Here is a 22,191-nt window from a genome sequence, read left to right as displayed (position 1 = left end):
GCATAAATGAAAAAAAAAACCACTAAGATATCTAAAACGCCATTTAAAATCAGGAGTGACGTTGGGGCTGAGACCAGGGGCAGAGGTCTGTGGCGAGCCACTCCCGTCCCCTGCCCTCAGGCTTCTGAGGTCCCAGAATCAGATGCCATGTTACTAAAGCAAGACTCTTCTCGATGAAACTAGATGGATAAATGTGGAAAATAAAATAACAATCAGCCTGGATTAATTTGCTTCCTATTTGTTTTTTAAACATATGAGAACGTTATTTATTTATTTATTTATTTTTAAAAAGATTTTATGTATTTGACAGAGAGAGAGACAGCGAGAGAGGAAACACAAGCAGGAGGAGTGGGAGAGGGAGAAGCAGGCTTCCTGCTGATCAGAGAGCCTGATGCGGGGCTCGATCTCAGGACCCTGGGATCATGACCTGAGCTGAAGGCAGATGCCCAATGACTGAGCCACCCAGGCGCCCGAAACATACGAGAATTTCGGCATTTAAATCTGCACATCCCTCTCAGTGTCACCTGTGACCAGCTGCAACTAGATGAAGACCCACGTCACTGAAACTGCACGGAGGCAAAAGGCCCGGCACGTGAGTGACCACGGGCCCAGGAGAAGGGGTCACCTCTGTGAGGAGCCGCGTCACACTGGGCTGCTGGGTTACGCAGATGGTCAGACTGCACAACAGAAACCTAAGAGCCTGAAACCTCACTGGACTGGTCCCCAAGGGGCTTAAAAACCCTCTCAAGAGCATCCTGGAAGGTGAGGCCCCACAGCGCCGAGCAGTAGCCAATCCCCAGATGAGCACCAAGCCCCTGGTGGAGCCACGTCGAGAAGGCCCCCGTTGGGATGGGGAACGGTCAGCGTGTGGTTGTATGCCGAGATGCTGGGGCCCGGCTTTGATGCCCCATCTCCAGCACTGGGTGTGAACAAAGGTATGCACTTTTCACTATTTGTCCAACCGCATAGTTTTGAACACGCTTGTCTGCACGCACACTACTTTTCATAAGAACACGTTCAGAAATAAAAGCCAAGAGATATCCACTGGTACACGAGGAAGAAATGAGGCTTTGTGCAGGGGGACCCAGAGCCAGGCCCAGGAAGTCGTACTCTGAGGAAGGCAGAGAGGGAGCTGCTCGGAAGTGGGGACCTCCGGATGTGTCTGTGAGAGACACACCCACCAGCCCTCAGGTCCGAAGGCCAAAGGACACTAAACAGAAATGCGGGGGGGAGGATGGATGCACCACACCTAATGATTCTCTCAAGATCTCAGAGGAATTCCAGCCCCAGTGAGACCGTGCACTGGGCAGAGCCAGCCTATGGGTGCAGATGCAGGCCCAAAGCAAGCCCCACACGACGCCCCCTGCCCACCGCAGAGGCAGCCAGCAACAAGCCCGAGGTGCCCACAGAGCGATTCCCGGGAGCAGTGAGTCGGGAGACAGAACTACAGGCACAAGGGCAGCGACCTCCAGCCTTTGCCGCATCCTCCGTTCATCGCCCCCGGGGGCGGGGGAGGGCGCCCTAGAATCTGAGACGTGAGCAGAACCAGCCACGGGGCAGAGAAGAGACTCTGACGCGAGGAGACGTGGTGGCTGGCGTCAGGAGAGAGGCTGGGAGTCCACACTCTCCTCAGGTCGTGATGGAATCCAGGACAGAGAACAAGAACGCACACTCGGAAATCCAGTATGTCACTGCTCAAAGAGCCAGTTCCCCGGGGAAGCTGGAGGATGAGAAGGAAGTCTCCGGAACATGCCGGAGAAAAGGGACAGCACCCCGGACAGGAAGGGAACAGTTTCTTAGGGCTGAAGACAGACACAGATCTTCAGCACCACGTCAAGGAGCAGAATGAATTTAAGACAAAATGACAATTTCCTTGAGAACTTCTCAAATTCCTGAGGACAGAGAGAAGAGTCCAAAACTCACAGAGAGGAACATGTAGGCTCCCCGAGCGTCACTGCCGAAGGGGCCGGCAGCTTCGCGGCTCTGGGGCCGTAGATCTGGAACCCATAGTTCTCTGCCCGGACCAGCTACCCATCAACATTGAGGGGAGAATGAAGACACATTCAGATGCGAAACGCACCTGAGTTTCTCCTGTTTGTCCTCTTTCTGAGACAAAACCTACGCTCCAGGAAATCTTGAGAGGGAAAAATGAGAAAAAAGAAAGAAAAACCCCAAACCAGGCCCAGGAGATAGATCATGGCCAAAAGATTTGCAGGAAGGCATTGCATCCGGCAGAAGAGTGACTTGTGGGGGATCAGGGGCTCTGGGACTCTGGGAAGAGAGCGTAATTCCAGCAAGGCGGCGAGACCATGAGGGGGCAGAACTGTAAGGCTACGCTCAGTGCTCATTATTCTGTAGCAACAGGCAAAACGTGAGTCTGACTGTAACGGGAGATAAGGTTAACTGCGGTTGTAAGGGTGGAGCTCTGATGCCTGGGGCTGGTATCCTGGTAGGAGGGATAGGGTAGGAGCTTTCCGCCAGGGGAGGACAGCGAGGGGGCACCGTCTGCGGGCCAGGAACCGGGTCTGCCAGCATGCGGGTTCCCGACTCCCAGCTTCTGGAACCTTCTGTCATTTAGGCCCCCGGCCCGTCGCACGTGGTTACAGTGGCTGGAGTTATGACATCCTCTAACCATGTGAGCTGGCCACAGGGCAGCACCCAGAGGACACTTGGTCTGCCGGTCAGGTTTTGCAAGAAGGTGCTCTGGTTTTCACACTACTTTGTGGTTTGAAAGTAACCTTGAGTAAATGTCTTTGGGAAATTGTGTCATTCCTCCTTTCATTGAAAACCCAAGGCTTTTATTTTAAGAAGTTTGAATGACACTAACTTATATTCAGCAAAAATCCTCCCTGATGGAACATCAATCTATTCAAACCCACACAACTCTGCACAGCCTGGAACGATGCGCCTCCCCCCTGACTCCATGAGGATTCTTCGGTACAAGCCTACGGACTCTGAAACCTGTTGTTCGAAACCCACTTCTCCCTAACTCCCGAGTCCCCAGATGAGGCACTCTGTCACCATGTTCTCCTTTAAGGAGTTCAGTGTTGACCGTCCTGTTTCCCCTGGAGCACCAGACCCAGAGCTGGGCTGTGCATGGAGTTCCTGAAATCCTGCTCCGTGGAGACCCCGAGGGCTGTGTGCACACACATTCATGCACACACCCCCACGCGCATGCATCATATATATGTGCAGATGTAGACACACACACATGCCCCCCACGGGCACATGTATGCACATACGTGATTGTACACGCACAATGCCATATGTATGCATGCACATGCTCATGCACACACACATGCACGTATGCACACATATGCATCCACTCACACATACCTCCACACGCACATACACACGTACGCGCACACATGCTCACACTCACACGTGTACACACATGCGCACGCTTACACACACGGTCACACACGCAGATACACTTGCGTGCGCATATGCACATCCATACACACACAGTGCTTGGACACGCATATGCACATGTGAACACAGTTCTGAGCAATCTCCACGCACGCAGACCCAGAGCTCTCATGAAACCTCACATGTCTGTATCTTGCCGCGAGGGCCACCGCTCAGACACACGCTAGGGCACACGCTAGGGCACACGAGGCGCCCCGAAGTAGCGCTGTTGCTGCTCGTCAGCTGAGGCCCATATCACCCAACAAGCCCAGCGGGGCCACGCGGAGCTGGTACGGGAAACGGACAGCCCAGAGTCCCGCACTCGGAAAAGAGAATCCGCAGGGGGGTGAGCGAGGGGGGGAGCCCAGCCCCTACACTCCCTCCCTCCCCCTCCCCCTTACACTCACCCCTCCATTCCTTCCCTCCCCCTCCCCTCCCCTCCCCCCCACTTCCTCCCCGCCCCCCGACTCGGGACCCACTTCCTAGCACCCCGGGGCCGGGCGCTGCACTGGGGCTGGAGTGGGAACGGATCCTGGCCTGCCTCTGGTCTTTCAGGGAGGAAGACCATGGTTCACTTGACTCTGACATGGTCTAAGAATGTGAACACCGTGAGGAGTGCACAGCCACGTGAGGAGTCCCCGGTCAGCTGGACCGTCCCCAAGCATGGCCAAGCCTGGCTGGCAGTGTCCTGGACAGGAGAAGCTGCGGAAAGGAGGAAGGGGCACTGGGACCCCACGTCAGAGCACCTGCATACAAGTGACTTACTTCCTCCACGTGGCCGGGGGCTGTTCGGGTTCCCTGTCTGAGGACCCCAGCGTAGCGAAGAACGTGAAGGGCCAGGCGAGCAGCATCATGGTAACGATGAGTAGCAGCCGGATGGGGAAGAGTGTCAGTGTCATGAAGATGATCTGGAAAGACAGAGGTGAGGTCATTCCAGAACCATTCGCCGGAGAACTGGTCCTCTGGACTCCGCATGTGAAGCTGGGCCCGGATCCGTATGGAAACGCAGTGCCTGCCCTGGGCCCAGGGCACTGCCCTCACATGATGGTGGGGCAGGTGGCCAGGATGTCCTGCCAAGCGTCTCTGACCATGCTGCTGCGCCCCATCCCACTCCAGCCTCGAGTCCCCTGTGTGGCAACGGCAAATGGACCGTAGAGCTCGCCCGGATCCTGGAGCCCTGCAGTCCCACACCCAAGCCCCTCTCTAGCGGGCCCAGCACACGCGCCCTGCTCTTCTTAGCCTCCCGAGTCCCAACCCAACACAGGATGCCTTTGCCATGCAGGGGGCCAGCAGGTACGGAGCTGGCCAGATGGACTGTGGCCACAAGGAAGACCAGGGACTCCACATGACTCTCCAGCCCCAGGAAGTCACGGGCAGGAGCCCAGCAGAGAACAGGGCACAGCCAGCCCGCCTTCAAACAAGCAGCACTGGGGGGCTTCACACGCCCCCACGGGTCTGGTTGGGAAGACGCCATGGGAGGGGCTCTGTGGGGATGGGCAGGCCCTACAGTGAGGGGGACAGCTGCAAACACAGGGTGGGGGCAAGGACGGACATGTTCGCCAGAGGGGCCAAGTCGGGGAGAGTCACGGTGGACGGCTGGCTGGGTCTAAAAGCAAGCACTCCTAGGCACACAGCCACGTTCTGGCTCTCACCTGGGGTACACACTCAGGAATGGCGCGCTTTGGGACAAACTTAATCTCAGGAGGTCAATTAGAAAACAGGGTGGGGGGAGGGATGACAAAACTTAAAACTTGCAAGGGATTTATGATCAATAGATGCAATTTATAATTATTTGCAATAATACACACTTCAGAAATGCAGGGTTTTGGTGCAGAGAGGATAGAAAAGACAGGCCAAGAGAAGGTGCACAGTGATGTCTCCAGCCACTTGGCTGACCCAGGCCGAAGGGCCCCACAGCCGCTCACCTGGCTGGGTCCCTGTTACCTGCACCTGAGCCATGCGGACTTGCCCCACAGACCCTCCGTAGATTCTCCTGGGTCCTCTATCAAGACCGCACTGCCCAATAGGCATACAATGCAAGCCACGTATGTAATTTTAAACTGTCTAGGGACCACATATAGAACATAAAAGGGGATGAAATTAATGTAATAAAATCACATATCTGACATACTATCATTTCACCACGGATTCAATACAAAAATTATGAATGAGCTATTTCACACTTTTCCATAACGTCTTGAAAATCCAGCGTTCATCTGATGCTCCAGCTCATCTTGAGTCCCAACTGTCCCACGTGGCCTGCACCTGCCCGCGGCACCGTGTGGTCCTGCATCACCACATGACCGGCAGGTGACGGCAAGCTGGAGTGGCCTGGGCCTGTGCGGACCTCCTCCCCGTCTGGGGCACCGCCTCCAGGCTGAGCAGGAGAGTCAGCAGATCTGCATCTTGTGGGTGACGTTGGTGACAATGTTTCCTTTCAAGTGGGTGCTTACTCTAAGTTGTAGCAAATGTTCTTCCCTGATGAGAACGTGCCTTCCCACCCCTGGTTTTTTGAAAGTTGCGTTTGCTTCAGGTCATGAATGTGCTGAATTTCACCCGTTGTCCTTCCTGCATCTAGTGGGGAGATTACAGTGCTCAAGCTCACTCAGCCCACGTACTCGACACGTCGCACCCACAGCGTTTCCAATGCGAAAACCTCGGTCACAGTGCTGGCTGGCTACCCGCTGGGGCTTCTTTCTTCTCCAGAGCTGCTGAGTTTGCTTGCTAGCATGCATCCGGGGGCAAGTCGGGGGCAAGCTGACACACAACTTCCCGCTGGGCGGGCCCTGCAGTCACGTCCACACACCAGTGAGCCAGCTCTTCAGGGGAATTTCTACCAAGTTATATATATCTCACTGCTGGGTTTTTCCCCCCCTTTTTTTTTTTTTTCTGTTTATCTAGATTTTCTACTTTTGCTTGAATTTATTTTAGGGGTTTTGTCAGGTAAATCCTCTCTGAAAGTCCCCAGACTTTTTTTCTCCCCCGATCACTTCCCCATCGTGTGTTTTCAAGATAATCGAATGAAGCTGCCCACATTCTCCCGTGTGTTTACGACAACCCGGCCCCGACCCATTGTGTACTTACTGTTATTTGGGCCTCTAAAACTTCTCGGCCTACGTTGACAGATATTCTTCTAGTTTATTAATCTGTTTGTTGAGCCAGTTTTGGATGTATTTACTGTCTCTACTGTGACCAGTCGGTCATATTAATTTTAGCTCCTACAGGCTCTCTCTGACTCGACTCTAATGTCCCTTTTAATTTCTTGAGGCAAATGTCCCAGTGTTGTTTTCAGAAGTACCCTCTTTCTCAACAGTCACGCTGAGAACACACAGCGATGAGTGGGCAGATGAGTGGGCAGGTGGACACGTGATGTGGTCTGAGAGTCACAGACCCACAGTGAGCCGCTGAGGCTTGGCCTGAAAGACGGGGCAGAAAGCGGTTCTCCTAGCAGATTATGCAGTGCTGTGTGAACTGCCTGGGGAAGGCAGGCCCCCTCAGGAGCCCAGAGGGTGCAGGGGGGACTCGGCCTTCACCTGGCCCAACCAGAGGGCCTGCGTGTTTCCACTGGGCTCAGCCCTGCCCCGGAGGAGGGGAAACTGTCCCCAGGAGGGGCAGGACTTGGAGGGCGTCATGCAGCCCCTTCCAGAACCTTCTGTGGGCTCTGACCACTTGTCCTGAGCTCTAGGCTGCCCCCTGGTTGGACCCTCCTGTTCTCCTGCACCTCCTGGCCCACTTGTCTTCACAGGCTCTGTGGCCCGTGTCCACCCAGGCGTGGCCACTGGCCTCCCAGCATCCTCGCTGTCCACCACGCCCTGTGCAAACCGGCCCAGGGCCTCAGCCTGCCCGAGCACACTCAGTGTTTCCAGCCACAGCACGGCAGCCAGCACAGCCGCGTCAGCCACGTGGACGTTCTCAAGTGTGCTGGGGCTGCAGGAAGGCCACCATCACCGAAAAGACATTGGTAGAAAGTCCTGCTGGACCAGAAAACAAAGGGCACGGGGCAGATGAAAGGGAGCGGTCGTGCTGTCTCCAGACAGCTCGGCTGAGCACCCACAAGGCACTGTAATTAGCGGCAAGGCTGGACTCGGTGCTTCCCTCCCCAAGGCACCACGGGCACCTCTGTTCCTTGGCCGGCCTGGAGGGCAAGCCCGCGGAGTTACAGAGCCCTAGGATCACAGGCGCCGGGGGGAACGTGCAGGGAGGCAGGAGCTGCCCTGGGGAGAGGGCAGGGCTCCATTTCCCACAACCCAAATAAGAGCCAGTTCTGTGCCGGACACTGACTCAGACCCCCGGCCGGGGACAGTCCCCAGGATCCACTCCCACAGAAGCCCCTCTCAGAGCCGGGAGGTGGGTCAGCAGATGCTACCTATGCAGGCAGGGATGGACGGACAGCGGCGCGGGAGGGGGCAGGCGTGGGCGGGAGGGCAGGGGCCTCGGGGACAGAGTGCTGGCCTCGCTCCCGGGTGACGGCCCTGGGTGGGGGCGGAGGAGGACGAAGCAGCAGCATTGGGGGAGAATGCTGCAGACTGAGCAGGCAACGCGGGACCTGCGTCTGCGCCCCCTCCACGAAGCTCCCACTGCCCCTCAGCAGCCCAGTCAGAAGCATCAGGTCAAGTAAACCGTGTGCTCACCCCTCCTGCGAGCTGAGGGTTTGCAACCCAGTTCTAGGAGAACCTACATTCAGACTCCCCAGCTGAGCGAGGTTATGCGCCTTGGAGGCTGGCTACGATACACTGTCCATCGGGAAGTGGATTACCGTGAACAGACGCGGACACGCAAGCTCACGGTTCCTCTGTGTCATGGAGCAGCCATTCTAACCTGGCACGCTCCATCAGGAGTCCCCGGTGAGCAGACCCCAGTGGGGACCCACCGAGGTGCAGGGGGAACGTACGGCTGCCTGTGGGCTCTGAACGCCATTCCCTGCCTGAAGGAGCCAGGACTCCTGGGCAAAGCCAGTTCCAGGCCGGGGCAGAAAACGTGAAAGATGAACCGGAATAGTGGGGTACAGCTGAAATCAGGAAGGCGGCCAAAGCCCCTGGACTCTGGATAAGGGGCAGAATGATAAGATCAATGCACTGACGGGAACTTCACGTGTGCTTGCACCCTGCATCCATCACCCCGGGCACACACGCACGTCTGCACACACCCCACCTCGCTAGTCGCCTTTGGAGGGACGCAGGAGTGTGACGCTGGCCCACACGGTCTGTCCCATGAGATTGTCCCTCAGGGCAGCCACAGGGGGGATCTGGGAGTGTTCCCCACAGGCTCCCCAGAACCTCACAGCTCACGCACACTGGCTGAGGGACGGGCCTGTGCACACGGGGACGGGCACGCACACACGGGCCGTATGTGGAGGGCCCACAGCACAACCCAACAGAAATGGCATCTCTTCAGTTCTGGATCAAGGACCACTTTCCAGAAAACATGGAAGATGAGGGGAGGCAATCGGCAGACCAGGAAACTCTCCAGGACAAATGCCCCAAACACACTGGAAGGGGCCATGCAGGTGAGCGCGTGTGTGAGGCCGTGGGGCTGGCGGGGCTGATGCCTGCGCTCGGCTCAGCGCCCGTGCGGGGACGCGGGCTGTGCTGCTCACCCTGGCTTGTGTGGGGTCGGCAGTCCTCCTCCTTGGGTGCAGATACAGCCCAGAGCATTCGCGGCTGAAATGGTGAAGTCTGGGCTTCGCTTCCCAATCACCGTGGGTGGGAGGAGAGTGGGTGTCCATGCGGCCAGAGCGGCCGTAAGCTGGAGACTGCCGAGGCGGGGACGGTGGGCACGGGGCTCATGACATCTTCTCTGCTTTGGTGTCAGGGGCTGAACTGTGTGCCCCCCTCCCCAGGACCTCAGAATGCGGCTGTATCTGAAGACAGGGCCTTTAACAGGTGATTAAGGTAAAAGTCACTAGAGTGGACCCTAATTCCATATGACAGGTGTCCTTCTAAGAAAAGATTAGGCTACAGGCACACACAGAGGGAGGCCTGTGTGACGGCTCCTGGAGACACGGTGTCTACACGCCAAGGACGGAGGCCTGAGGGGGAACCTGGAGGCCGGACTTCCAGCCTCCAGGTCCGGGAGGCAGAAACGCCTGTTGCTAAAGCTGCCCGCCTCTGGTGTCATCGTGCCCGAGCGGATGCGTGTCTCCAATCTCCCGTGATAAGACGCAGGGAAGACCATTCCGGATCTAGGGTAAAACATTCTCCAATTCACAGTGAATTCACTTAACGTACCGTCTGGAACTCTCTACCGAGGGTACCTCTGGTCACAATGCCCAGTTCAGACGCACCTGGCGGTCACTCCCTCCTCTCTGCCAAGGCCACTGACGTCGTCTTCATGCGAGCTGTGCAAGTGCCTTGTGTTTCACAACCAACACGCAACCGCCGACCAGCTATTTAAAAGACAAAGACCCCGGGAGCACACACGGGCCCCCAGTGTCTCCACCCGCGCTGTCCCCGTGCCCGGTGGGTCACCACGGTGACACATGTCCTTGCCGGAAGTGGACGGGCCGGCCATGCACCAGATGCCGTGCATCCTGGAGCGCACACGGGCGTGGTGCCCTCCGAGGGCCCCCAGCCAGCTGTGGGAGATGCTGACACAGCATCTACAGGCCGGAGATGCACAAGGGGAGCGCGACGGGGTCGGTGTGACCGCTCTGATGGGACAGGGGCTGAGTCACAGCACACGGCGAGCACCGGGCCGCGCGGCGGGAGCTGGCCTCACGGCACTCGGCTCGGTGGTGGGGGCGGTTCCGAAGCCGGTGTGCTTTCATCGTGGAAAAGAATAATTACTGCCGTTCCGAAGGAGAGGGAAACACTGACAACCACGCTGAAGAGAAATGCATTCCCCACGGGGTCAGAGAAAACGGGATCGCGGGCACAGAGGGGTGCCGGCTGGCCGTGGCCGGCTGGCCGGGCTGCGCAGCCCAAGCCCAGGCCAGCATCCAAAAACTCCGCTCACACGCGGGCAGCGCTCCGTCCGCCCTCAGTCCCCGCGAACCACTCCCGGGGACTGCTGGAGGACATGGAGGATCGGGAGCCGAGGTGGACCGCCGGACGCCCGGCCCCTACGTGCTCCGCAGTCAGAGCTCTGCAGCGTCGCCATGGGGAGGCTGCGTGCTGAGCGCCTGGTCCTGGCAGAGGCCGGGTGCTCCTGAGGTTCTGGGGGCCTCAGGGCCAGTCCTCCCCCACAAGGCCGTGTGTCAGTGGTGCTGGACCGTCTGCACTGCAGGGGACGCCTCGGGTGCGGCCCACGTGTGTGGTTCTGGCCAGCCGGCAGACCTGGTCCAACTCCCCGTGGAGCGGCTGGCGTGGGTGCTGCTGGTAGCCGCAGGGCTGGGTGTCACCCAGGGGCGCCACCAGGGGACAGTGAGCCCAAGGTCGCCTGTGACAGATGTTAGCAGCCAGAGGGAGGAGCTTCAAGGTCCTTGGGGCACGAGGACAGATCCGGAGGTGACCACCACTCAGAGACGGGAGACACAAAACAGAACTCCTATCTTCACATCACGTCGATTACAGCATTTGAAAGGCAGCATTTTCCAGGCCGGCCGGTGGCCTGAGTGAGTGCCCGGAAGGTGGACAATCACTAGCGGGTGTGGGTCCTGGGGGGCGGGGGAATGGAGCGATCAGTGGGGCTGCTCCACACACTGTGAACATGGGGGCCCTGGCAGGACCACAGGCACCCTGAGCTGGCCCTGAGGGTGCTCAGACTCAAAGTGGGCAGGGCAAACGGTATCCCGACCTGTGGGTCCTCCCACACCCAGGAGGACGGGCTCCCAGGGCCGAGGAGGGGAAGCTGCAGACTCCTGGGCACCCAGCAGCGCTCCCAGCCCCGACGCCCACAGCAGGTGGAGTGGACCCACTGCGCACAGCTGAAGGAATGCCTGAGAACCAAAGCCCCCGCAGGGCTGTGGTTCCAGGGGTAATACGACAGAGAATCCATTACCCCCGATCAGTTAAGCCACCCAATGTGTGCGCCCCGTGGCAGAGCAAATTGCAGGTGGGCAGCCCAGCAGCTCAGCTGGGGTCCAGGTCTGTGGGGGCAGGACGGGCTCATCTTCCGAAACAAGCCGCACTGGGGCTCAAACGGACCCCAGGAAGGTCAGTCTGGGTCCCCCAGGCTCTCCCCGTGAGGAGATGTGGGACGAGCCTCATGGGTTCTGCGGAAAGACGGCCACATGAGATACACAGAGGGAAACCATACCTGCAGAATCCATCTTTCTCTCTGGCTGTTACATATTTAAAAAATCTAAAGCAAGTTGTTTTTCAAAATCCTGACTTAGAACAGACAGAATATTCTGAAACTGCGAAGCCACAGCCCGATGCCCCTCACTCGGCCTGGCTCGGGCGGGGAGCAGCTCCGCAGAGCCTCGGGGCGCGGGTTCCTGCCTCCTGGGGCCACGCTCTGAGGACATGATGACAGAACAGACACACGACTTGTCTTCTTTCTAAAGAGCCTGGAAACAGCTCGGCAGCGGTCAGAGTGCCACCGGTGGGCTGGCACAATCAGCACTTTCCCGCACAAACTCCCGGCCGTGGAGCCTGGGACGGAGCTCCAAGAGCATCAGCTCTGGACCCAACACTTGGCGGTGCAAACCCCGCAAGCCAGCCTTAGAAAACCTATCCCACGGCTCCCCCCACCCCAATCCGCAAAACACCTTTCCTAAACACAGGATATGCTGGGACGCGAACCGCACAGGTTTGTCTGGGACATGGAATAGCTTCCTATTTCGGAAGCAAAGAGAAAAGAGCCCCTTTCTCATCGGTGGCTACAGGCTCTGCCATCTCGTTCCACACGGCTGCCCACGAAGAGATGAAACGGAGCGAGGCTAGAAATCCGAGGTGTGGACAGCGCGGGCAGGTGGTGACGGCTGCCGGGAGCGAGGCCCCGTGTGCGGGTCAGGTCCGTCTTCACTGGGCATCCCGTTTCTGGAGCAGCCGCCCTTCTGCGTGATCGGTCATCCTATTTAATCCTGCGTCCACTTCACATCCGACTCCTCATCTTTTTCTCGCTAACGTGTGAACGTTGGTCTTCCTGCCCCTGGTCTTCAGCTGCCCCACACTCTGACGTCGTGTGTCCACCTGTATGACTGAGGACCCTCTCTTGCCAGGACCACAGTCACTGCTATGCACAAGCTATTTCTTCTAAGCTCTCCCACTCAAATCTAAAATTAAATAGAGCATTGCTAAAACAGCTATTTTTTCTTTGAACCTGCAAGCAGCCCTGACTTCCCCAGCACGCGGTCTCTGTGATCAGGAGCTTTCAAATCCCATCTGGGCACATGCGGCCAGCCTGGCGTCTGGTGCAGAAGGAGAGTGTCTCTCAGAAACTCACTCTGAACGTTCGGATTTGCCGCGCGGCCTGAGCACAGCCGTGTTCCTCAGCCAGCGCCCCTACCACCCTGTCCACAGCTGACGGCGTGGTCCACACAGGAAGCAACAGCTACGCAGCTCCTTATGGGATCAGAACTGCCCCGGAATCAGGAGACCCTACACACGCACCCTTATCACCAAGAGAGACGCACCAGGAACCCCACCGACACCACACAATCCTTCCTCGCCTACCCCTTGGCCAGAGTCCGAGGGCCCAGGGGTGGAGGTCGGAGCCTTCCACGGGCTCGGGCCCAAGGCCAGCTCTGTCCCCCAGCACCAAGGGTTTCCTGGGGTCATGCCTGCAGGCCCCCAGCATAGGAGCACCAGGGCCCACAGTCACAGGGTCACAACCACACGGTCAGTGGTCAGCGCGGAGGGCAGCTCAGGGCCCCCAGGCAAAAGGAGCAGAGACCTCGGGGCGGGGGGCCGGAGGGGGCTGGGCAGGGCACTTGGTCCACGCTTAAGGGCATCAGCAGACAAGCTAAGGATCCTCTGCATGAGGGCCAGGGAGGTGCACCCTTGGGGACGTCAGGAGATACCTGCCACGTAGACAGCTTCAGGGTCTCCAGGGAGGACCACCAGCAAGACACTGACCGGCGAGGCTGGGCCCCAAGGCAGGGGAGGGACAGGGGTGCGAGGCAGCCGGTGGGTGCGGTGGGCCAGGTGCAGGACAGGTTCAGGAAAGCCCCCGGCCTGCTGAGCGCTGCGTCCCTGCGGCACAGGCGAGTAGGTGAGGGGCGGACGGGCTTGGGGGCCGAGAGGAGAACTCCCAAGTCCCAGCTGCACCCATCACTGTCACCACGGCCTCTGCCGCGGCTGCCCTGGCCCCCCGGCAGAAGCTCAGCCCTCGGAGTCCCGGCTGGCGTGGGGGGAGCGCGATGAGCCCTCCGCTAAAGACCCTGCTCCACCAGAGCACCCAGAGCCCCGGTGCCCCTAATACTACAAACGCAGATTCCTGCTCTGCCCCCCGCCAGTCTGGGCGTCCCCAAGGCCCTGTCCCCTTGCCACACGAGGGTTCAGGCTACCTGCACTGTGGTCAGCAGCTCGGGGCTCACACCCAGGGCTGTGTGCAAGTGGCGGCAGCGAACAAGCTCACTAGGTCAGCGAGCACGTGCCAAGTGCTGACCACAGGCCAGAGCCAGCGCCGCTCCCAATGACCAACTGGGGCCTGCAGCCGGCCTGGCCCAGAGCCCCATGGGCAGGGCAACAGACGCAGCCGCCGGCCGGCCTGGGGGCAGAGCTGCGGGGGGGCGGGGGGAGCACCTTTCCTTCAGGGAATTGAGAAAGATCTCTAACAGCTGCTGGGATTGAAGCGAAGATGAGGAAGTGCCCGGAGCAGGGCCCTTCCCTGCCACCAGCCGGCCTCTGGGCTCCCCTCGTCCCCTCCTACCCACTCGCTCCCGATACAATCACATTTCCTCAGGGTTTTCAGGACCCTTCAGCTGGAGACCCTGTGGTCTCTGTGATTCCAAGCGGCCGCTCCTGCAAGCTCCAGATGTGAAATCCCACAATAAACCAAACTGCAGGCCAGAGGCCCTTGCCTGGCTGCCCACTCACCCCCGAGAGCTTAGCACCCAGCAGGGCCCCCTCTCTCGGCAGGTGCTGAGGAGAACGGATGGGACAGAAGCAGAAACGCGGCCAAGAGCAAGAGTTCTGGGCCGGCTGCCCCACCCCAGGGACGAGGCTCAGATCCAACGCAGGAACGGACTCCAAATCCCTACTTAGAGGCTGTAGGCACCTGACCCGTTCCCACAGGCGTCTCACCTGGGGGCCCCGGACACCCAGGAAGCACAGCTGCTCAGAAAGGGAGCTTTCCAGGCACAGACCTCCCACCCGCAGAGACCAGGAACCGCAGAGTCCCACAGATGGGCAGAGAGGCTCAGGCTCTGAGCAGGGCTGGACGGGCAGCTCTAGGGGGGCAGGCGCAGGGCCCACACCACAGGCAACCTGCAGAGAGGCTGGGACAGGAGGGCCATCCCAGGGGGCACTGGCTTTTTCTTGAGAACACCCCCACCCGAGGGGATGGGAAACATGGAGGGAGAGGGAGCGGGGAGGGAGAGGTGCACAGACCATGTACAGAGAAGGACCTGTCCTGGTCCACTGAGCAGATGATGCCCAGAAGCCACACACAGGCTCAGAACGGCCCCGGTGGAGACCACCTGAATTCCCGCGCTCAGGTGAGCTCCAGGGGGCTGTGAGCTCATCTGTTTACTAACAGTCAGTGCATCTCTGGGCTGCTAGGAGACCCTGGCTGTGGTCCAGGATAGAGCAGGTCCCTGCTCGGGCTCACGGTCTGAGAAAGTGAGGCGCTCCCTCCTCCTAACTGCACACTGTCCGTTTCAACCCTCTCAGTTTGGGGTGGTCCCCGCACACAGTAGGGTGCAGGGTTAGCGGGCAGCTGTTTACCCTCGCTGGTGCTTCAGTCAGCAGGGGCAGGGAATGTGGGGGGGGTGCAGAGGTGCCTGGTGGAGCCCCCGGGGTTGGCCCTTGGGGCAGGGATTGAGGAGACTGAGAGAACCCCACCAAGAACTGCCCCCCTCCCAGGACAGACCCCGCCCCCCAGAGACCCACTCACGCTGACAGACACACGGGCTGGGTGGCCCTAGGAAATCCCTTATCTCCAGGGCCTTTGGCATAGTCTGAATAAAAGAATCTTGAAATTCAAGCGCTGTGGCATTCCCAGCTGCTTCCATTTGTTCAGCAAATCCCGGCAGAGTGCCTGTGGGGCCCAGGATAACAGCATCTTGAGTCCCTCCCTAAGGGGGGCCCCTCCGGGAGCAGTCCTGCGGTGTCCTGACCAGCTGCAGGCGCTCCCACCTGGGCACCTCCTGCCCACTCTGCTCTCCAAAAGAGCACCCCCAGGACATCCTGGCTCAACCTCACCCCCAACTGCTGGCTTCACCCAAATGCTGGCTCCAGGCCCCCATCTGCAGGAAGCTCCTAGGGAACATCCAGGCCCTGCCCCCCAACAGTAGGGAGCCCCCTAACCACATCCTGTCTCTAGCCCCCAGCTGTAAGTATCCCTCCAGCGCGGGGAGCTCCCCAGGGCATCCTGGCTCTGACCCCCAGCTGCGGGGAGCTCCCCAGAGCATCCTGGCTCTGTCCTTCCAGCCATGGGGAGCTCCTCAGGGCATCCTGGCTCTGACCCCCAGCCGCGGGGAGCTCCCAGGGAATCCTGGCTCTTACCCCCAGCCGTGGGGAGCTCCCCAGGGCACCCTGGTTCTGACCCCAGCCGTGGGGAGCTCCCCAGGGCATCCTGGCTCTGACCCCACAGGGAAGCTCTTGGTCCACCAGTAACATCTGTGGGGTGAGAACGGGCCTGACACCAAGCCTGTGGTAGGAGCCTGAGTAGTTAGCCCCTGGCCAGGGTGGTCACTCCTCCAAGTATGCCAGGGATGTGCGGAGCAGACTGGTCCAAGTGCTCCCCAGCACAAAACAGGAGTGCAACTGGGGTGGAATGGGAGGGTGTGGGGTGGCGGCTGCTGCCCGGTGCACCTAGGTGGGGGCAGGAGACGAAAGTGGTTCTGAGTGCTCGGGGTGAGGGAGGAGGAGGGCTCCGGACTTGGGTCGTCCTGAGCTGCAGTGGCCCGGGAGCCCCCTCTAGGATATGGAGCTAATGAGTCCCGTGGCACAGAAGTGACTGACGATTCCTTCCTACCGGTGAAAAGACCCATGGCTACAGGGAGGGGGTTCTGCTCAGCTGTTGGCCCTGCACGCAGGACCATTCAGGGCCTGGTCCAAACCAGCCCCTCGGCCTTGGACCCCTGGCCGCAGGGACCCCAGGCTCACTTCTGGGGGTGCCGGGCATGGAGCAGAGACCCCGCTGGGTGGGCACATGCTGGGCAAGCACACCGGTCCCCACCACCCAGACCTCAGGGACCCTGTGCAAGCCAGCTCTGTGTCCCCATCCTAGGGGCTTGGAATATCAAAATCGTGAAAGACATTTTAAGAAAAGATTTCACGTGGCAAGGAGCATTTTAGAGAAATCAGTCCTCTGGCCCTCAGATGGAAATGCGACTTCTGGGGGTAAAGAGGCCACAGTCTCCAGCATCTGCAGCAGGTCCCACACATGAGCGGGGACGGAGCCAGGGGCTCTGTGCAGGGCAGTCCGCGGCAGCTGCGTGGCACATCGGAGAGAGACGCTGGGAGCTGCGGCCGGGTGCGTTTAGGGACGGCATTTAACATGCTTGGCAACACCTCAGCTCGCGAGGCTGGAACGTGGAGCAAAACCGGGAATTTGCCGATTAGTTATGATACCGCAAGACGTGGCTCGCAGGGCTGCTTGGTGGCCGGGCTTGAGAAGGTCGACATGCGATCACATACAGACACACACTTTCCTCTGGGCTCATTTTCACAAGAACAGCCTCACTCAAGGCTTACAGAACACTAGAAATGTGAGAAACCCCAGCTCGGGAAAGGTTAAGGTCAGCGTGACACATCAGAGCAAACGCGTGAGGACTGGGCAAGGGGCGAGCTCAGCCCCGCCACTCCGGGGACTGCGGCACTGTGTCCTGGCTGTGCCGGCTGAAGGCCCCAGGGGCAGGAAGGGGCAGGAAGGGGCAGGAAGGGGCAGGAAGGGGCAGGAAGGGGCAGGAGCAAAGTGGTCGGCAGGCTCTGGTCTCTGTTCGGGCGGCGCAGGGGCGAGGCTTTGTGAAACATGATTCGTGGGAGCTGCGCTCAGATTCCCAGGAGCAGAAGGAGCCCGGGGCACCTCCTTGGACCTCCTCCAGCATCTGGGGCTCGGATGCCCGCGGGGACGGGAGCAGGGCAAGCTCCCTCCTCCTGCAGCCGGGCGCATGAGTGGCCGCTTTCAGGGACAAATCCTGATTTTCTAAAATGCGAGATAAGACTGAGAGTGCTTTACTCAGTACTAATAAGTTAAAAAAATGTAAAACACAAATGTGTGTGTCTATACTTGTGTGTGTGCGTGCAAACACACACACAACACCTGTGTGTAGACAGTAAACACCTGTGTTCCAGGACGTGTGAGCATGCAGTAGGGAAAGTCAAGTCTTCCCAATCCTGAACCTCCACCCCCCCCAGGCCCCCCCCCCCCCGGTCCTCCACATTAGTCACAGTTAAGGTTTACATGCACACTCTTCGAGAACATTAGAACCAGATGACAGGAAGCTCTTGGTGTGTTAGAAGAAAAAGCCAGTCCCCTAAGAGCTCACCTGCCCTGAGCCTACCTGGGGGCTCTGGGCTCACCTGCCCTGAGCCTACCTGGGGCATCTGGGCTCACCTGCCCTGAGCCTACCTGGGGCATCTGGGCTCACCTGCCCTGAGCCTGCCTGGGGGCATCTGGACTCACCTGCCCTGAGCCTGCCTGGGGGCATCTGGACTCACCTGCCCTGAGCCTGCCTGGGGGCATCTGGACTCACCTGCCCTGAGCCTGCCTGGGGGCTCTGGGCTCACCTGCCCTGAGCCTGCCTGGGGGTCTGGGGGCTGCAGTCCCTGGACCTAAGTCTCCCTACCTGGGACTCAGGGACATGACACACAACCCTGCACCCACCTGCCTCCAGGGCTGCCACTAAGCGACCAGCGTGGCAAGGACACGGGAGAAATGCCCCTGCACCTCACTGGGCTACACACGCACCAAGAGAGGTGGTACTGTCAGGCTCCCAGGTTGTCAGAAGGTGGCAGGGCACCTGAGGCCTGGGATCTGCCCTGCTGCAGCCAGCCCTCTGTCTTTCCATGGGACACATGCTCTCCTGGAAATCCTCTGCCCCCATGTCCCCCCCAGTTTCTACTGCCACCAGCCCCTTCAGAACACCAGCTTGGAGTCAAGTCATCTCCCCGTATGACCCTCCCTCCACACCCTTGGCAGAGTGCTGGGGTCGATAGAGAGCTGTCATCATGCATGGACACAGGAGCAGCAGGAGGGCTGGGGCGGGTGCCTGGGAGCCTGGCAGGTCAGAGAAGCAGGTGGAAACCAGTGGGGCTGGAAGTCTGCGGGGCGTGGGACTCCCTGCCCGAGAGGGGCCGCACCTGACTCAGGATGCAGGCTGAAACCAGGGCATCTGCTGCTGCTTTCTTTCTTTTAATCAAAACTCACACATTTGGACAGGAACTCAGAGAAAAAGATCATCCACTTCTGGGTAATTAAAGTGCACTCAGGCCACCTTGCAGGGCTGCTGGGCTGGAGTCTGTCCCTGCATTCAACCTTCATGATAATCCTCTCTGTGAATTTAGCTTGGAAAGGGGGGCACACAGCAGCGTCCTCCCACAGAGGACTCACTTCCAATGCGTACGGGAAGCTAGACCACTTTCCAGGAAGTAAATTCTCCCTGGCACTCGTCCCTGGGAGTTCAGGGATGGGGCTACATCAGAGCCGGAGGTGGGATGCACTCACACCCGGGGGTTCCAACAAAAGTACCCAAAAAACCCCAGGGGTAGAAACCACTTTAATACGCCCCAAACAGGGAATCACCACATGACTACCCAATATGATACTATTCAGTTTTTCCTATCTTAATGAGTTATTTTCTGTCCAAAGAGATGCTTAAGCTCCTTGCTAATCCACAGTTAAATGACAGATGGACTGGTCATTAATCTGCAGACAGCGGCTGCCCCTCGCCAGCAGCAGGTGAACACAGGCACCCTCACTGGTTTATCCCAACTCAGAATGTAGGGGAGTTTCCGAGCAGCCCTTAGGTGTCTCAGTCACTGCAGGATTCATTTATTTATCGATTTTGGGAGGCAGACTTTCTTCGCTTGGGCAGGCTAGTTTCCTCTGTGGAAACCTTAGCATAGTGTATTACGTAAAGGTGAAAAGCTTGCAGAGCCCTGCTTGCGAAAAGCAAAATGTTTCTGTGGAGCGGAACTGGAACTTAGCAGTTACAAGCTCTATACCCTGGACCACACACTGCAGATAACTGAGCAGTAACCACAGCTCTGTTATGAACACATAAAATACACCGCGATTATTCTGATGAGTGTCTGACGTGGCCTCTGAAACACTGCAATAAGGTGTATGCGAAGTATCCCTCCCTTTCCAGGAGGCTAAAACATGCCACCCACCTGTTCTTTTTTCTGAATGTCGTCTAGAAGCTGCCCGCCAACATCTAAAACCAGAATCTCCGCCTCAGGCTGAAGAACAGCCCAAAGGAGCTGCTCTAAACCCCCAATATACAATCCTGTGCCCCTTGCCTGAGGGGTGCCGGGGATTTCTGGCTCTGCTTGGACATCGTCCCTCCTGCATGTTTATTCGCTCAACAACTAGCCGAGTCTCTACAGCGGACCCCACTCGGACAACGAGCAGTTTGTGGCAGGACGGACCTGGCCCCTGTCCATCCCCAGCAATGGGGGAGGGGCTGCAAGTGTGACAGGGATGCAGAGGCGGCTCTCCAGGGAGGAGGGGGCTTCCTCCTGCAGGTGATAGTCACCCAAGACCTGCGGGAGGAGCAGAGAGGCCAAGAGAGAGAAGGCAAAGGCAGGAAGACATGGGGGGGCGGGGCCTTGGAAGCCACCTGGAACAGTCAGGGTCCCAGGCTCACCCTCAGAGGGTTCAGAGCAGTGCGGGAAGAAGGCCTGTGGACCACAGGAGTGACAGGGATGGGGGCTGGTGGGGCACCATTCAGGAGCCCAGAGGAAGCGGCTGTGCTCCTAACCCCCCTACAGCTGGGTCAGCAGTGGGCAGGTGATGAGTTCAAGTCTGCAAGCAAAGGAACGCGGTGGGGGGGGGTGGGGGGGAGGGCGGTGCCGGCAACCCCAGGGCCGGGCAGATAACGGTGTCTGTCTCCAGACACACACAGACACAGGGGACAAGGCCCAAGAGCTGACTGCTACAACCTTGCTTGTTCATGTCACTAGACGGGATGCCACCCTCCCCTCCCTCCCCTGTCCTCAATCTTGTGCCTACCCTTTCCCTCTCCCAGGAGGGTAACCAAGCCCACCTAGAGGATGCTTCAGGAAAAGCACGCAACCCAGGACAACAACAATGCCAGACTTCAAGAACTTTTCACTTTAATATTATTTCAGAAAAATAACTTTATGCATTAAAGACAAATCTCAATGTCACCCCAAAATATTTGGCTACTCTCCATCAACTGCACAACTGTTAAAATCCTAAAGTTGTGCCTGCTTCTATTACAGTTTTGGAGTTAAAAGAAAGGCAGTGTTGTGAGCAATCTTACAGAAATGCAAACATAATGCACAACCAGAGAGCCGGAATGTCAATGCTGAAGCCCAGCACTGCTGGGGAATTAGTCCACCAGGTGTGGGAATGTTTCCCACCAGGTCAGGGAATAACCCAACCATGTAGGTCAGGGAATGGACCCTACCAGTCAGGAATGACCCCACCAGGGCAGGGAACGTTCCCACCAGGTCGGGAAATGACCCCACCAGGGCAGGGAATGTTCCCACCAGGTGTGGGAATGTTTCCCACCAGGTCAGGGAATGGACCCTACCAGTCAGAAATGACCCCACCAGGGCAGGGAACGTTCCCACCAGGTCGGGAAATGACCCCACCAGGTGCGGTAATGTTTCCCACCAGGTTGGGAATGGATTCCCCGCCCCCCCCCGAAGCCGTGTAAGAAAAAGGACAAGTGTGGGGCCCCGCTGCTTCCCGCAGGCGTCCATCCCTCAGCCAGAACCAGAGGACTCCACCCGTAACGCGTGATGGAAACTGCACACCGTTGCCTCCCTCGCTGGAACCGGGGATGCATAAAATCGGTTCCGTTACAGACGAACCCCCAAGGGAGCCTGCGCGGCACCCTCCCCAGAGCACAACTTGCAAACGCAGGGGCGGAAATCCTGCGGCTACCTTCACGCGGCTCTCGCCCCGTCTCCGGCCTGGGCTCAAATGGCCAACGAGGTCCCACACATGGAGCTCATCAGCGACCAAGTCACATCCCGGCGGAGGCGCGCCGGTCCCTCGAGGGGCCTGAACGCGGCGGGAACGCACGCGGGACCCAGGGGCCGCCCGGCGCCAAGGGAGGAGGGCGTGGCGCCCCGGGGATCCGGGAGAGGGGTGGGGGGCCGGCAACCGCGGTGAGGGCAGCCGGCCGCTGGGAGGGGCGGAGCGGCCGCGCGGCCGGGACGCGAGACCCCGCCCCGGCCGCGCATCCCCGTTCCAGGCGGCCCGGCCTGGCGCGGGCACCCACCTGGGCCTTCCGCAGGGCGCTGAGGCGCAGCTCGTGCACGAAGGGGTTCCGCCCCGGGGGCGCCAGCCGCGGAGCGTCGCCGGCCCCCGCGCCGGAGGCGGCGCCGGAGGCGGGAGCGGCCCGGGGACCGCGCGCCCGCAGCCTCATGGCCGCCGCCCGCCGCAGGGAGCGGGGCGCGGGGCGCGGAGCGGGCGCGGAGCGGGCGCTGGGCGCGGGCGCGGGCCGAGGATGCGCGGCGGCCGGAGCGGGAGGGCGGGCGGGCGCGCAGGCGCAGGCGGGCGGCGGCGTGACGCGAGGGGCGGGGGGCGCCGGCG

At 59.3% G+C, this 22,191-nt stretch overlaps 1 protein-coding gene across 2 annotated transcripts in view; it reads right to left on the bottom strand.

Moving 5' to 3' along the window:
• LPCAT1 (lysophosphatidylcholine acyltransferase 1) overlaps positions 1-22,091 on the bottom strand; it is a 45,121-nt gene extending 23,030 nt beyond the window's left edge. Inside the window, exons 1-2 of one of the 2 annotated variants that reach the window (XM_045863841.3) lie at positions 21,878-22,091; positions 4,174-4,316 (exon numbers count right to left, since the gene is read on the bottom strand). In XM_045863841.3, the coding sequence (XP_045719797.1) occupies positions 4,174-4,316; positions 21,878-22,024 (290 nt within the window). In that variant the 5' untranslated portion in view covers positions 22,025-22,091. Of the gene's footprint in view, positions 1-4,173; positions 4,317-6,492; positions 6,684-21,877 lie in introns of those variants that run through there. The other variant, XM_064596896.1, reaches the window with a different exon arrangement.
• Positions 22,092-22,191: the final 100 nt, after the last annotated feature.

This window comes from Mirounga angustirostris, unplaced genomic scaffold (assembly GCF_029215605.1).
Source record: "Mirounga angustirostris isolate CCGP_5_RB_7025 unplaced genomic scaffold, mMirAng1.0.hap1 SCAF_7, whole genome shotgun sequence".
NCBI lineage: Eukaryota > Metazoa > Chordata > Mammalia > Carnivora > Phocidae > Mirounga > Mirounga angustirostris.
This window is presented reverse-complemented; position numbering and strand designations above follow the sequence as displayed.